Source organism: Corapipo altera, unplaced genomic scaffold, assembly GCF_003945725.1.
Source record: "Corapipo altera isolate COAL_440 unplaced genomic scaffold, ASM394572v1 61016, whole genome shotgun sequence".
Lineage (NCBI taxonomy): Eukaryota > Metazoa > Chordata > Aves > Passeriformes > Pipridae > Corapipo > Corapipo altera.
In genome coordinates this window covers 22,008-34,531 of record NW_020885063.1, presented here as the reverse complement: position 1 = coordinate 34,531, position 12,524 = coordinate 22,008, and the positions used below count along the sequence as shown (strand labels likewise).

The 12,524-nt window shown below is 60.3% G+C and overlaps 1 protein-coding gene across 1 annotated transcript in view; it reads right to left on the bottom strand.

Annotated features, from left to right (window-relative positions):
• HK2 (hexokinase 2) overlaps positions 1–2,949 on the bottom strand; it is a 29,385-nt gene extending 26,436 nt beyond the window's left edge. Inside the window, exon 1 of the mRNA XM_027669029.1 lies at positions 2,811–2,949. Coding sequence (XP_027524830.1) covers positions 2,811–2,873 — 63 coding nt within the window. The 5' untranslated portion in view covers positions 2,874–2,949. The remainder of the gene's footprint in view (positions 1–2,810) is intronic.
• Between the last annotated feature and the right edge of the window lie 9,575 nt (positions 2,950–12,524).

The window sequence follows — 12,524 nt, the reverse complement described above, 5'->3', positions numbered from 1 at the left end:
ATGAGAAATAGGAGACGCTCGACTCCCACTCCTGTCGCATGACAGGATGAGGTTGAGGGACCAGGAAGCCCAGCATGAGCCGGCACATCCCAAGGGAACACGGTTCAGCGGCGGCAAACTTTCAAGCCGGGATCTCAAAGGACGCTGCTGAGGTTAATTAAAGTTTGCACAATCCCTTGGGGGTTAGATAAGTCCAGACAACCCACTTTCCAGCCAGGAAAAGGGCAGGAGGTGTTGGGGATGTAGGTAACGTCCCCCCAGGGTGGGCAGGGGAGCAGGTAAAGCTGCTCCGTGGCAAGAACAGGAAGAAAAATCCTATTTTTGAGACTATTTTCAAGGCCTTGAGGTGGACACAAACCACAGATGTTGGAAAAGGCACTTTCTTCCCTCAGTCGAGCCCCGTTTTTGCCTGATCCAAAGGGAAAACACATCCTAGACTACCACTCGCAATTTTTTTCCCAAATATAGTCTCAAATTCTGGGTTTTATAAAAAGACCCAACCAAATAAATCGCAGCTTTCCAAGAATTTCACCCCCTACAACTCCCCGTGCTGGAGAACCCCCACCTTGCCTAGGGAGGTTTATAAACCAGGAATACTTTGTACGTCCCTGGTGGAAGCAGCCAGGTTGGACAGCTGGCTGCTCCCCCCTCTGCCCTCTCCCTGAGCCGAGCTGAGCTCCCTGCTCCCTCCCAGCTTTGCCTCACCGGGAGGATTCACAGGAATTTGTTTAAAAATATCCCAGAGAAATCCAGTTGTGGAGGCGGCTGGGAAGGCAGCGCTGTCTCCCACAGCATCCCGAACTCACGCCGGCGGCTCCTGGATGGTTTTTTCCTCCCTCCCATCTCAACAACTGTTTTGGAGCTCGGAGGGAAGTGAAGCCGGTCCCCCAGGCTCTGCACACCCTTTTCTCGCTGGGTAACGAAGCCGAATTCCTTCGTCCAAGCCTTCCCTCTCCATTATTCCCAGCTCCTGATAAGGAAGGCGTGAGCAGCCCGGAGCCGGGAGCCGGGCTCTGCCACTGGCCTATTTCTGCCGTCGGGTTACACAATCCCTTCCCGTGGATTTGGCTGTTGCACAACCCCGGGGCCACTGGCGAGCAGAGGGAGAAGCTGAGCCCATATTTCCTTAAGGATAGTTTTGCGCTGGGAAGTTTTCCCTGCACTTTGTTTAGGCTGGGGTTGGGTTTTTTTAAATGTCCTGCCTTGTTTTCCTTCCTATTTAGCACCCGCGAAGGGCCAACGTGGCGAGTTTCACTTCCCCAGTGGCGTCTCCAGGGTTATCCGAGGGCTCTCTAAGCATTTTCCTTTTCTTTTTCATGGCAACATTTGCAAATCCCGACCCCCTCACACTCAGATCAGCAAATCCTGACCGCTTCCCGACCTCAGGAATCGCAGCCGAAGCCCTCTCTGCCCTATTCCCAGATGTCCCAAATGCCGGTGGAGCCCTGCGGGAAGAGCCCGAGCCTCAGCACACTCTCCCATCCTGCGTTTTTTTTCCAGGAATAATTTATTAAGCCTAGCCTAAGCGCTGTCCTGGCCAGACAAAGGCCAGCTACCCTGTGAGCCATGGGAGAGCAGGAACACTTGTGCTTTTCCAGCGCCTGAGCTCGGGAATTGGGGTGACGAACACTCCGTGAACTCTCCGTGCATCCCAACGGGACGCTGCCACTCGGGGTTGCGATCTGGGAACAGGCTCGGGGAGTTCGGGCCCCCAAAATTAAGGGTTCAAGACCCCGAGATGAAGGGATGGGGAGGCAGGAGGGGTTTTTCCGTCGCTGTCAGTGCAGGGATGGGGGGCACACACGCGGTCCGGCGCGGGGTGGCACTGGGGTGGTACGAGGGGACCCGAGGTGCCAACGCCACCGCCGGGCTCGTGCCCCGGACTGACCCCGCTCGCCGCGGGGGCCTCGGCTCGGAGCTCGGCACGGGGCGGAGCGGGGGCAGCGGCTCCGGGGATGCTCCGCGGCCGCTCCGCGCGGGCGGGAAGCGGCGACACGTGCTGCGAGCGGCGGCCGCGGGGGTCGCGGCTCCGGCGGGGAGAGGCACGGAGATCCCCCCCTTCTCCTCCTCCTCCTCCTCCTCCTCCTCCTCCTCCTCCTCCTGCTGCTGCTGCTCTCCCCCTCCTCTCCCTGCGCCCGCCCGGCCACGCGGGGTCCCGCAGCCGAGCACGTACCGCACGCGGCCCCGGCCGGGCAGCGCCGGGGCCTCCGCCCGCCCCCCCGGCCCGCTGCACCCCGGTTCCCCTTCGCTCCCGGGCCCCTGTGCCTCCTCTTCCCCTTTTTAATGCTTTTGTCTTTTTTCCCTGTATCCTTTTTTCTTTTTTTTTTTCCCGTTTACTTTTTTAATAAACTTTTTCCTCCTCCTTTTCCCTCCTTTTACTCTTTTCCTCTCCTTTTTCTCTTTTTTCTTCTTCCCTCCCACCTTTCCCCTCCTTTCTTTTCTTTTTTTTTTTTAACTTTCCTCCCTCTCCTTTCGCCTTCATTCTTTTTCCTCTTCCCCTTTTTTCCCTTCTCCCTTTTTCCCCCCTTCCCTTTTCCTTTTCTCTTTTCCCTTTTCACTCCCCCCACCTCTTTCCCTCTTTCCTTTTTTTTTAACAACTTTTCCCTACCTTTTTTTCAACTTTTCTTTTTTTTCTTTCCCCCTCTCTCCCCCTTTCTCCCTTTTCCCCCCTCTTTCCCTTCTACTCCCTTTTCACTTTACACTTTTCCCTTTTCACCTTTCGCCCCTCTCCATTTTTTCTCTCGTTTTCCCCCCTCCCCATCCTCACCCCCCCTTTAGCTCCCCGCCGCTTCGCCCCGCGCCCCGCTCACCTTCTGCGCCTGGTCATGGTTGAGCTCGGTGAAGAAGTATGCGAGGAGGTGGGATGCGATCATGGCGGGCGCGGAGGGTGCGGAGCGGAGGTGCGGAGCGGCCGCGCGCTCCCCGCGCCAATGGGGCTCATTGAGGAGCTTCCCCGGCCCACGAGTGACGCGCGGCCGCCGCGAACCCCCATTGGCGGGGCCCGAGGGTGTGAGCGCGGGGCGGGGCCGGGGGGGCACCGGGGGGGCACCGGGGGTGACACTGCGGGGGGGCACCGGGGGAGCACTGGGGGGGGGAGCTGGGGGGTACTGGGGGAACCCTGGGGCACTGGGAGGTACTGGGGGAGGGGGGAGCACTGGGAGTGTGAACTGGGGGTCAGTGGGTGGTACTGGGAGGGTACAGTGGGAGTGCGCTGGGGGAACGCTGGGGGACTGGGAATGCACTGGGGGGCTGTATTGGGAGGTACTGGGAGGGTGTATTGGGGGGTAATGGGAGGGCTGGGGGTGCACTGGGGGACTGGGGGCCCACTGGGGGGGATGGATTGGGGGGGTACTGGTAGGGCTGGAGTTGCACTGGGGGAGGCAATTGGGGGAATACTGGGGGGTGTATTGGAGGATACTGGAAAGGCTGGGGATGCACTGGGGAGAGCACTGGGGGACCAGTGGGAGGTACTGGGAATGTGTATTGGGAGTGCACTGGGGGGCTGAGTTGGGGTACTGGGAGACTGTATTGGGGGTGCAGTGGGGAGTGCATTGGGGGGTCAGTGGGAGGTACTGAGAGGGTGTACTGGGGATATGGGGGGGGGCCGGGGGTGGAGAGGGGGCCACTGTGGCATTGGGGGGTGCACTGGGGGGTGAACTGGGGGGATACTGGGAAGGATGGGGGTGCACTGGGGGGGCACTGGGGAACTGGGGGGGCACTGGGCGATGTACTGGGGTGTATTGGGGGTACTGGGAGGGCTGGGGGTACACTGGGGGGGCACTGGGGTGCATTGGAGAGGTATTGGGGTGGGGGTGCACTGGGGTGTACAGGGAGGGTGTCTGAGGGGTGCACTGAGGGGGGCTGGGAGTGCACTGGGATGGGCATGGGGGGGTGCACTGGGAGGATACTGGGGGGCCTGGGGCTGTACGGGGGGGGCACTGGGAGGGTACTGGGGGGCCTGGGGCTGTACGGGGGGTGCACTGGGAGGATACTGGGGGGCCTGGGGCTGTATGGGGGGGGCACTGGGAGGGTACTGGGATTTACTGGGGGGCTGGGACTGCACTGGGGTAGTAGTGGGGGACTGGGGGTGCACTGCGGGGCCGCATTTTGTTGTACTGGGGGTGGGAGTGCACGGGGGGTAAACTGGGGGGTGCACTGGGAGTTCACTGGGTGGGCTGGAAGTGCACTGGGGGTGCACTGGGATGTACTGGGAGGCTGGGACTGTATTGGTACTGGGAGAGTGTATTGGGGATACACGGGGGGGTCTGGGAGTGCACTGGAGTGGGCACTGGGGGGCTGGGGGCGCACTGGGGGGGCTGGGAGTGAACTGAGGAGGGCACTGGGGGGGTGAGGAGGCACTGAGGGGGTGAGGGTACACGGGGGGGATGCACTGGCGGACACCGTGAGGGCTGGGGTGTACTGGGGTGTACAGAGGATGTACTGGGGTGCACTGAGGAGGGCACTGGGTGGGCTGGGGGTGCAGTGGGGGGGCTCGGGGTGAACTGGAGGGGTGAACTGGGGTACTGGGGGAGCTGGTGGTGCACTGTGGGGGGATGCACTAGGGGTGTACTGGGGTGTCTGAGGGTCCACTGGGGGATTAACTGGGGCTGTACTGGGGGTGCAGTGAGGGGCTGCAGTGGAGTCTGCTGGGGGGATGCATTTGAGGTGTACTTGGGGGTGCACTGGGCTGTACTGGGGTGTGCACTGGAGCGGTTGGGAGTGCACTGAGGGGGTGCATTGGGGTGTACGGGGAGGGGAGGGGCTACCTGGGAGGTGCATTAAGGTGTATTGGGGGTGTACTGGCAGGCTGCATTGGGGGGTGCAGCAGGGGGGTGCATTGGGGTGTACTGGGAAGGGTGAGGGTGCACTGGGAGGTGCATTGGGATGTACTGGGAGTGCACTGGGAGCGTGCCCTGGCGGGTACTGGAGGGGCATCGAGGTGCACTTCCTCAGTGCACTAGGAGCTGGGAGTGCCTGGGGGCAGGAGGGGTGTACTGGGGTGTACTGGGGGTGTAGTGAGGGTGTGCAGTGGGGCCTACTGGGCAGATGTGTTTGGGGTGCACTGGGAGGGTATACTGGGAGGGCACTGGGGTCATGCATCGGGGTGTACTGGAGGGTACGTTGATGGTGCACCGGGTCTGGGGCTGCACTGGGAGTTGCATTGGGAACACACTGGCAGGGCTGAGGGTGCACCGGGGGGGTGCACTGGGGTGAACTGGGAGGGGTGGGAGTGCACTGGGAGGTGCATTAGGAGCGTACTGGAGGAGCTGGGACCACACTGGGAGGGTGCATTGAGGGTGCAGGGGGGTGGCTGGGGGTTCCCCGGGGGGTGCATTGGGGGTGCACTGGGGGTGCACTGGGACATACTGGGGGTGCAGAGGGTGTGCAGTGGGGTCCACTGGGAGGATCTTTTTGAGGTGCATTGGGGTCCATTGGGGGGTACATTGGAGGGGTTGGGGGTGCACTGCAGGGGTACATTAGGGTGTACTGGGTGTGCACTGGTGCATTGGGATGTACTGGGGGTGCACTGGGAGGTACACTGGGATGTACTGGGGGTGCACTGGGAGGTGCATTGTGGGGTGCACTAGCAGTGTGTGTTAGGTTGTACTGGGAGGAGTGGGGGTGTGTCGGGAGGGCACTGGGAGTGCACTGGGAGCGTGCCCTGGCGGGTACTGGAGGGATGCACTGAGCTGCACTTCCTCAGTGCACGAGGGGGTTGGGAGTGCTGGGGGGTGCACTGGGGTGTACTGGGGATATTGTGCGGGTGTGCAGTGGGGTCTACTGGGGAGGTGTATTTGGGGTGTGCTGGAGGACTTGGGAGTGCACTGGGGGGGTGCACTGGGGTGTACTGGAGAGTGCATTGGGGGTACATTGGGGGCTGGGGGTGCACTTGAGGGATGCACTAGGGGGGTTGGAGGTGCATTGGGCTTGCATTGGGGTGTACTGGGAGGGGCTGGGGTGCACTGGGGGAGCTGGGAATTGGGAATGCACGGGGGGGGGAGCTGAGAGTGCACTGGGGGCTGCACTGGGGGTGCATTGGGGTGGCACTGGGGTGGTACAGTGGGGATGCACTGGGGGTGCACAGGGGTGCCCGTGCCACACTGGGGGTGCCCCCGCGCGTGTGCAGGCGTGTGCCCGCAGCCCGTGTGTCCGTGTGTCCGTGTGTCCGTGTGTCCGTGCCCACCGCCGCCGCCGCCATGGGCGCCGCGTGTGCCGCTCCCCCCGCGTGTGCCATCACATGCGTGTGAACGTGCGCGGCCCTGCGCACCCGTCAGGTCACATCCATCACCCGCGGCCCGCGGCGCTCGCGTGTCCCGCCGCCCCTGCGCGGGGAGGGGGTGCCGGGGGGTCGTCGCCGCGCCCCAAAGGCTCCCGGGAGCATCGCTGGGGCCGGGACCTGCCTCCACCATCCCGCCGCGCTCCTCGCCTCTGTCCTGCTCCATCCCGGCCGCATCCCGGCTCCATCTGGGCATCCACGGGCCGCGGCCGGGCGTTGGTGGCCCGAAGCCCTACGAGGGCCGCGGCACGTCCTGGCCCTCCGGAGCGGCTCCGCTCCCCGCTCCCAGCAGAGCCGGTCCCAGCAGGACCGGGGCAGGAGTTACCCAACCCGTCTGCCTGCTCCCGCCGCTTTCCCAACCAGTTCCGAGCAGCGCCGGCTCTTCACGCCTTCGCCCTCTCAGAGTCCTTTCTACGTGGTCATTTACATCATTTTGGTGGGTTTTTTTCAAGGAATTGTAACTCTGTTTCAAAGGCTAGAGGGGGAGAAGCAACCAAAGCCAGAGAAAATCCTGCTTCCAGACACCTTTTCCTGGAGGATCCAGTGTCACTGGATCCATCCTGAGTGTGTCCGGTGTTCCAGTTAAATGCCCACATCATGACCTGGTGCTTTTTAGGATTTGGACTCACTGATCCTTGTGGAACCCTTCCAACTCAGGATATTCCATTAATCTCCGTAGCTGCCCCTACACTTCAATTCACCCTCTCATCAAGCTTTTTTTTTTTCCCCCCTAAAAACCCAAATTTTCTGTGGTTAAGTTGAAATTAAAGCAGCGTTTGAGCCTAAAAATAGCCAGGCACATCTGTCTGCCTTCCCCATCTGCCGCCGGCCCAGCTGCGTGAAGGAAGCGACTGTTTCTGCAAAATGAGGGCTCTGTCTCATCCTTCTGTCCCGTAAAATCAGTTTATTCAGGGAGAACATTCCCCAAGATTCCACTGATTTGCCAGATAATGCCCTAGTCGGGAAAAGGCAGGAGGAGCCGGGCTCCACTCAACCTGTTCCTCTAAATAAAGTAATTTTTTTAAAATTTGAAATGCAGTTTTCCAGCAGGTTTTGGAATTCCTTTCGTGGAATAAAGCTCCAAATGGAAATCTTTTCAGGCTGTCCCAGCTGCTTCCCGGCTCTGTGTGGGCTTGTAATAATCTATCAGCATTTAATGGCACATTCCTTAGGAAAAGGAAGCAGCTGATTGCAGGGATTGGAGCTACAACCAGCTCTAATTCCTCTAATGTGATTCCTTAAGGACGAGTGGTGCAGTAATGACAATGTTGGATGTGAGGAAGGGCCATGCCCAGTGGCTGAAGCAGGGATGGAGCATCCTGGAGGCCTGGGATCAACCTGCCCCACAGCCCAGGGTAAAGCCCCCCAGAGCACACTGCTCCTGGGGACCCCCAGCAGAGCTTGGGAAACCTGGCGAGGGTCATATCCCACTTCTACACTGGGGAAACTGAGGCACAAACAGGGATGGGGACAGAGGAACTGGGAACATCCAAGTATGGAGCAACCGGGATGATCCCGGGGCTGGAGCTGCTCCAGGAGAGGCATGAACTCATCTGGGATCACCTGCCCCGTGATTCATCACTCTGTCGCTGCTCCACATAGTTTCCAGTGAGGTCTCATTGGACAGGGCCGTGGAGACACACGTCCCCTCGAACCCCTCGGCAGCGGGGTGACACCAGTGACCAGTTATTGACTCTACCCTGTCACCCAACGCACTGGAAACCTGGAGCTGGGCCGGACCCAGCTCTCGCACGGGGCCAGGAATAGAAAACCGGTCGGAGAACTTTTCTCTCTTCGGCAGCCGCAGGACGAGCGCGTGACCTTGGGCTGAGCCGGGTGAAACAGCCCTTCCCCAGCTCTGCAGAGAGGGAGGGGATTCGCCCACCCCAAAATGCGCCACAGAGGGGGAGGGAGGGGGAGGGTTGTGCCCTATTCGTGCTGGGGGTGGTAGGAATCCATCCATCCATCCTACTGTGGCTTCTCTGCAGGTCTGACAACCCTGGAGCAACTCCCAGCCCAAACCTCCAGCTGCACCCCACGGTCACTCCCCACATCCAACCCTCCCCAGAACGGCCACAGGGATTTCCCTGGGGGTCAGAGTGGGTGTCCCTGGGCTGGGCCGCCCCAGTTCCTGCAGCCTGGATTCCCACCTCACACACCAGGCTAATCTCCATGGAACGGACGGAAAAGGGGAGATTAAATTAGATTAGCTGGAGTCGCCTAATTTTAGCGTCCTCACGTGTCACCAGCACGCTGCTCCGGCTCTTCCCTCGCTCCCCCAACCCTGCACCACCCTCAAAGCCACTGGGGCCACCAGCCAGGAGGAATCCAAAGGGGGTTTGGCCAGGAAGTGGCACCCAGCGATGGTGTAAGCGGGTGATGTGTGAGCACAGGGGTCACTGGACCTCTGCCAAGGGGGGACTGGGGGTGATGGTCACCCCCCACTGGTCATGGTCATCCTTGACTGGTGATGGCCATCCTGGACTGTTGGCCACCCTTCACTGGCAGTGGTCACTCTCTGATGGCAGTGGTCATCCTCCACTGGTGGTGGCCAACCTCCACTGGTGGTGGTGGTCACCCTTGATCTTGAGATCATCTCCACCCCTGAGCAGCCTCTTCTGCCCAGGAAGATTTTCTGGTGGGACCCTCCACACTGGCATGTCCTGTTTTCCCCCTCCATGCCCAGCTCCCACCCTGCCTGCCCTGCTGCCTCCTCCCCAATCACTGCACCACAAGGATGACGTTGGCCTGCCCAGACCTCCCCCGGGGCAATGTCAGCTTGTTCCGCTGTCAGAGTCCACCAGCTGCATCAAACATCTCCTGACCCAAAAGGACACCAGATTCCTCATGGGACCAGCATGGAGAGCCTCAGGATCAGTCCTGTGACACCACAGGGAAGAGGTGTCTGGCCCCGCACCATCCCCAGCATTCCAGCAAGGTCCCCAATGTCCCAGTTTGGTCCCCAAACCCTGGAGAGGATGTCAGAGCTGGCAGGAGTTCTGGCAGGAAGGATGGTGTCCCCAAAAGCCAGCATGGCCAAACGCAGGGAAAGCTGGGGCCCATCCCGTATCCCAGAGGGGCTGTGTCAGGTGCCACAAAGCCTGGCACAGCTCCAAGGTCAGAAGTCCCAGTCAGGACACAGGACCCTGAGTCACTCCACCGGGGATGAGCAACTCCCGCGTGTGGCACTTTCCCAATCGCAGCGGAAAGGGGAGGTTTCTCCTGCACCCCTGGGGCACTTTCCATGGTCACCACCATGTCCCACGATGTGGAACACACCATGTCCCTGGTGCCACCAAACCAGAGCAGGACCGGGCAGGAGATGCTCGGTGCCGGGGGTTTTTCCTTGCCTCCTCCATGGGATACCTCATCCTTCCTCCTGGCACTCTGGGTGTGAGCAAGCTGCATCCCAGGGGTCCCATCCCTGTGCCAAGAGGGGGATAACCCTGCCACCACCACAGGATGGCCCCGTGTCACAGCCACATCCAGCCTGTGAAATCCTTCCCACCCAGCACAGACGATCAGAGGAAATAACCCAGAACTCAGATTGAAGGAAGCCCTGGGTGCGAGGCTGCGGCAGGATCCCACCCTGCAGCCCTGTGGTGTCCTGGGAGAGCCACTGCAGCAGGGACAGCAGCCACATCACCGTGGCAGAGCCACGTGCGGGGGGATGTGACTCCCAGTCCGTCCCCAGAGTCTGGATGAGGTGGTGGGAAGAGCCAGCGAGGGAGTGAGGGGCTGGGAACCCACCTCCTGCCTCTCCTAAACCCCAGCTGAAAGCCATGGCACTGTTGGTGGGCAGGGAAGGATTGAATCCCCTGATCCCCCAAGTCCAGAGGGATCCCTGAGCCCAGCCTGGAGCTCTCTCCAGGATACATGAGCAGAGCTGGGCTCTCCTGGGACCCTTGCTCACCACAAGCAGCATCTCCCTCTCTCCCTGCTGGGATGATAATGGCTCAAAACTCACCATCAAATATGTTTCCACCAATTCACTCTGACAGGCAGAAAGAAACCCCAAATATTACATCCTGTCTTGCTCCAACATCACCTCATCTGGCTCAGAGCTGGAGCTTTGGGAAATAGCTCCCCTCCACTCTCCCAGCAGTTATTCCCCAGCGTCCATCCCATGATCTCTTGACACCCACAGTTGTTCCCCTTCCACTCCCATCCCTTTGTGTTGCATCCGTTACAGCTCCTTATCCAGGTACAAGGAGCATAAACCCCCCAGAATCCCAAATCCAGGGAGAAAATCCCCTTACCTGGGTGAAGACTTCATTGTCCATCCCGTTCTCCGCGTGCATGGACGTCATCCTTGGAGCATCCGTGGTCTGCCAGGACTGGGAGCTCGCCGTGCTGAGTCGGGTCTGGGAGAGCTTTATCACCTCTGATCCCCGTGGAGGAAGGCCCTGCGTGCCAGCGCCGAGGTCATTGGCTGGGCACCACGGATGGGGATGGGATTGGAACAGCACCGGCGTAATCCCGGAGCTGTGGGATGAGGATGACGGAGCTGTCTGGGATGAGATGCTCTGTGGCAGGTTTGGGCTCCTCCTGCCCCGCACCAGCCCCCCCACGGAGCATCCCCGTGTGCCGTACCCCTTGGCGTGGAAACAAGGAACGGTTGGATCACGGATCAGCCCACGGGTGACCCCACATCGTTCTGTCCCTGTGGGGGGTGACCTCGCCTGCCCCCAGCCCAAATTTCAGTGCAGAGTTTCACAATGAATCCTCTCTCCTTTTTCCTGGGAGAGGGGAAATAAAATGGGAAAACGCCTGCTGGGATGGGCTGGGTGTGTCCACAGGGGCTGGAAGCCCCCAGCCAGGGTGGGTCTGCACCGCCCCAGTCCTGGGAACACGTCATGCGTGTGCACATGTGTGCTGCGTGTGAGCGCACACGTGGCACAGGGACACGTGGCCCCCTGCATGGATCTGACCCAGCAAAGGGCTTAACGGGATCTGTGGCATCTGCCACGGCAGCAGCGTCGGCTCCTTCACTCAGGTAGAGCTTTGGGAGTCCTGGAGAATCCCAAAAAATGCAGATGGGGGATAAAAGAGGGGGAAAAGAGCTGCCTGGCTCCTCCCCCACCCTGTGGCTCCGTGGCTCCCGTGGGTCCATCCCTACGTGACCATGGGCACGCAGGGCCCTCTCCTGCCACTGGAGAGGAGCTGCCAGGCAAAGAGGTTTAAGGTTGATGCATTTATTAATTCTATCAGAGATTATCCAGCTCGGAGGGCTCAGCAGCACCAGCAGCCATTGCTGGGGGGTTACCCAGGACGGGAAAGGCAGGAATTGCTGTCAGGGATGAGGAGGATGGAGCTGCAGCGCCAGGTTGCCCTGTCACAGGCAGGGATGGGTTTGAGATAAGAGGCAAGGCTCTGGGCTCAGGCACCACCTGGCTGGGCTGAATATTAAACCCAGCCCTAAATCTCAGTCTGGGCACTGAGCCCAGCCCCAGCCCTTGGTCAGGTGCTGCACGGGCTGGGAGGGGTGAGGCAGAGCTGAGCCCTGGCCCAGGCTCCATCCCTGTCCTCATCCCCACCCCTCTCCCTATCGTCATCCCTGTCTCAATCCTATTCCCGTACCCATCCCATCCCTGTCTGCATCCTGGTCCTGTCCCTATCCCATTCCTGTCCCTATCCCATCCCTGTTCCAATCCCATCCCTGTTCCAATCCCATTCCCATCCCCTTCCCTGCCCTGTCCTCTTCTCCATCCCCCTCCCCATTTCAGTCCTGTCCCCATCCCCACCCCTGCCACCATCCCTGTCTTGGTCCCTGTCCCCATCTCATCCCCATCCTACCCCCATCCCATCCCTGTCCCCATCCCTGACACCATCCTTGTCCCCATCCCATTCCCATCTCCGTCCTCATCCCTGTCCCTGTCCTCATCCTCATCCCTGTTCCCATCCTTGTCTTGGTTCCATCTCATCCCCATCCTGCTCCCATTCCCATCCCTGTCCCCACCCCAATCTTCATCCCTGTCCCATCACCATCCTCATCCCTGTCTCTGTCCTCATCCTCATCCCTGTCCCTATCCCTGCCTTGGTTCCATCTCATCCCATCCTGTTCACATTCCCATCCCCATCCCTGATGCCATCCCTGTCCACATCCTGGTCCCTGTCTATCCCATCACTGTCCTCATCCCTGTTCCTGTTCTCATCCCTATCCCCATCTCCATCCTGGTTCCTGTCCCTATCCTGTTCTTATCCCCATTCCCATCCCTGTCATCATCCCTGTCCTGATCCCTGTCCC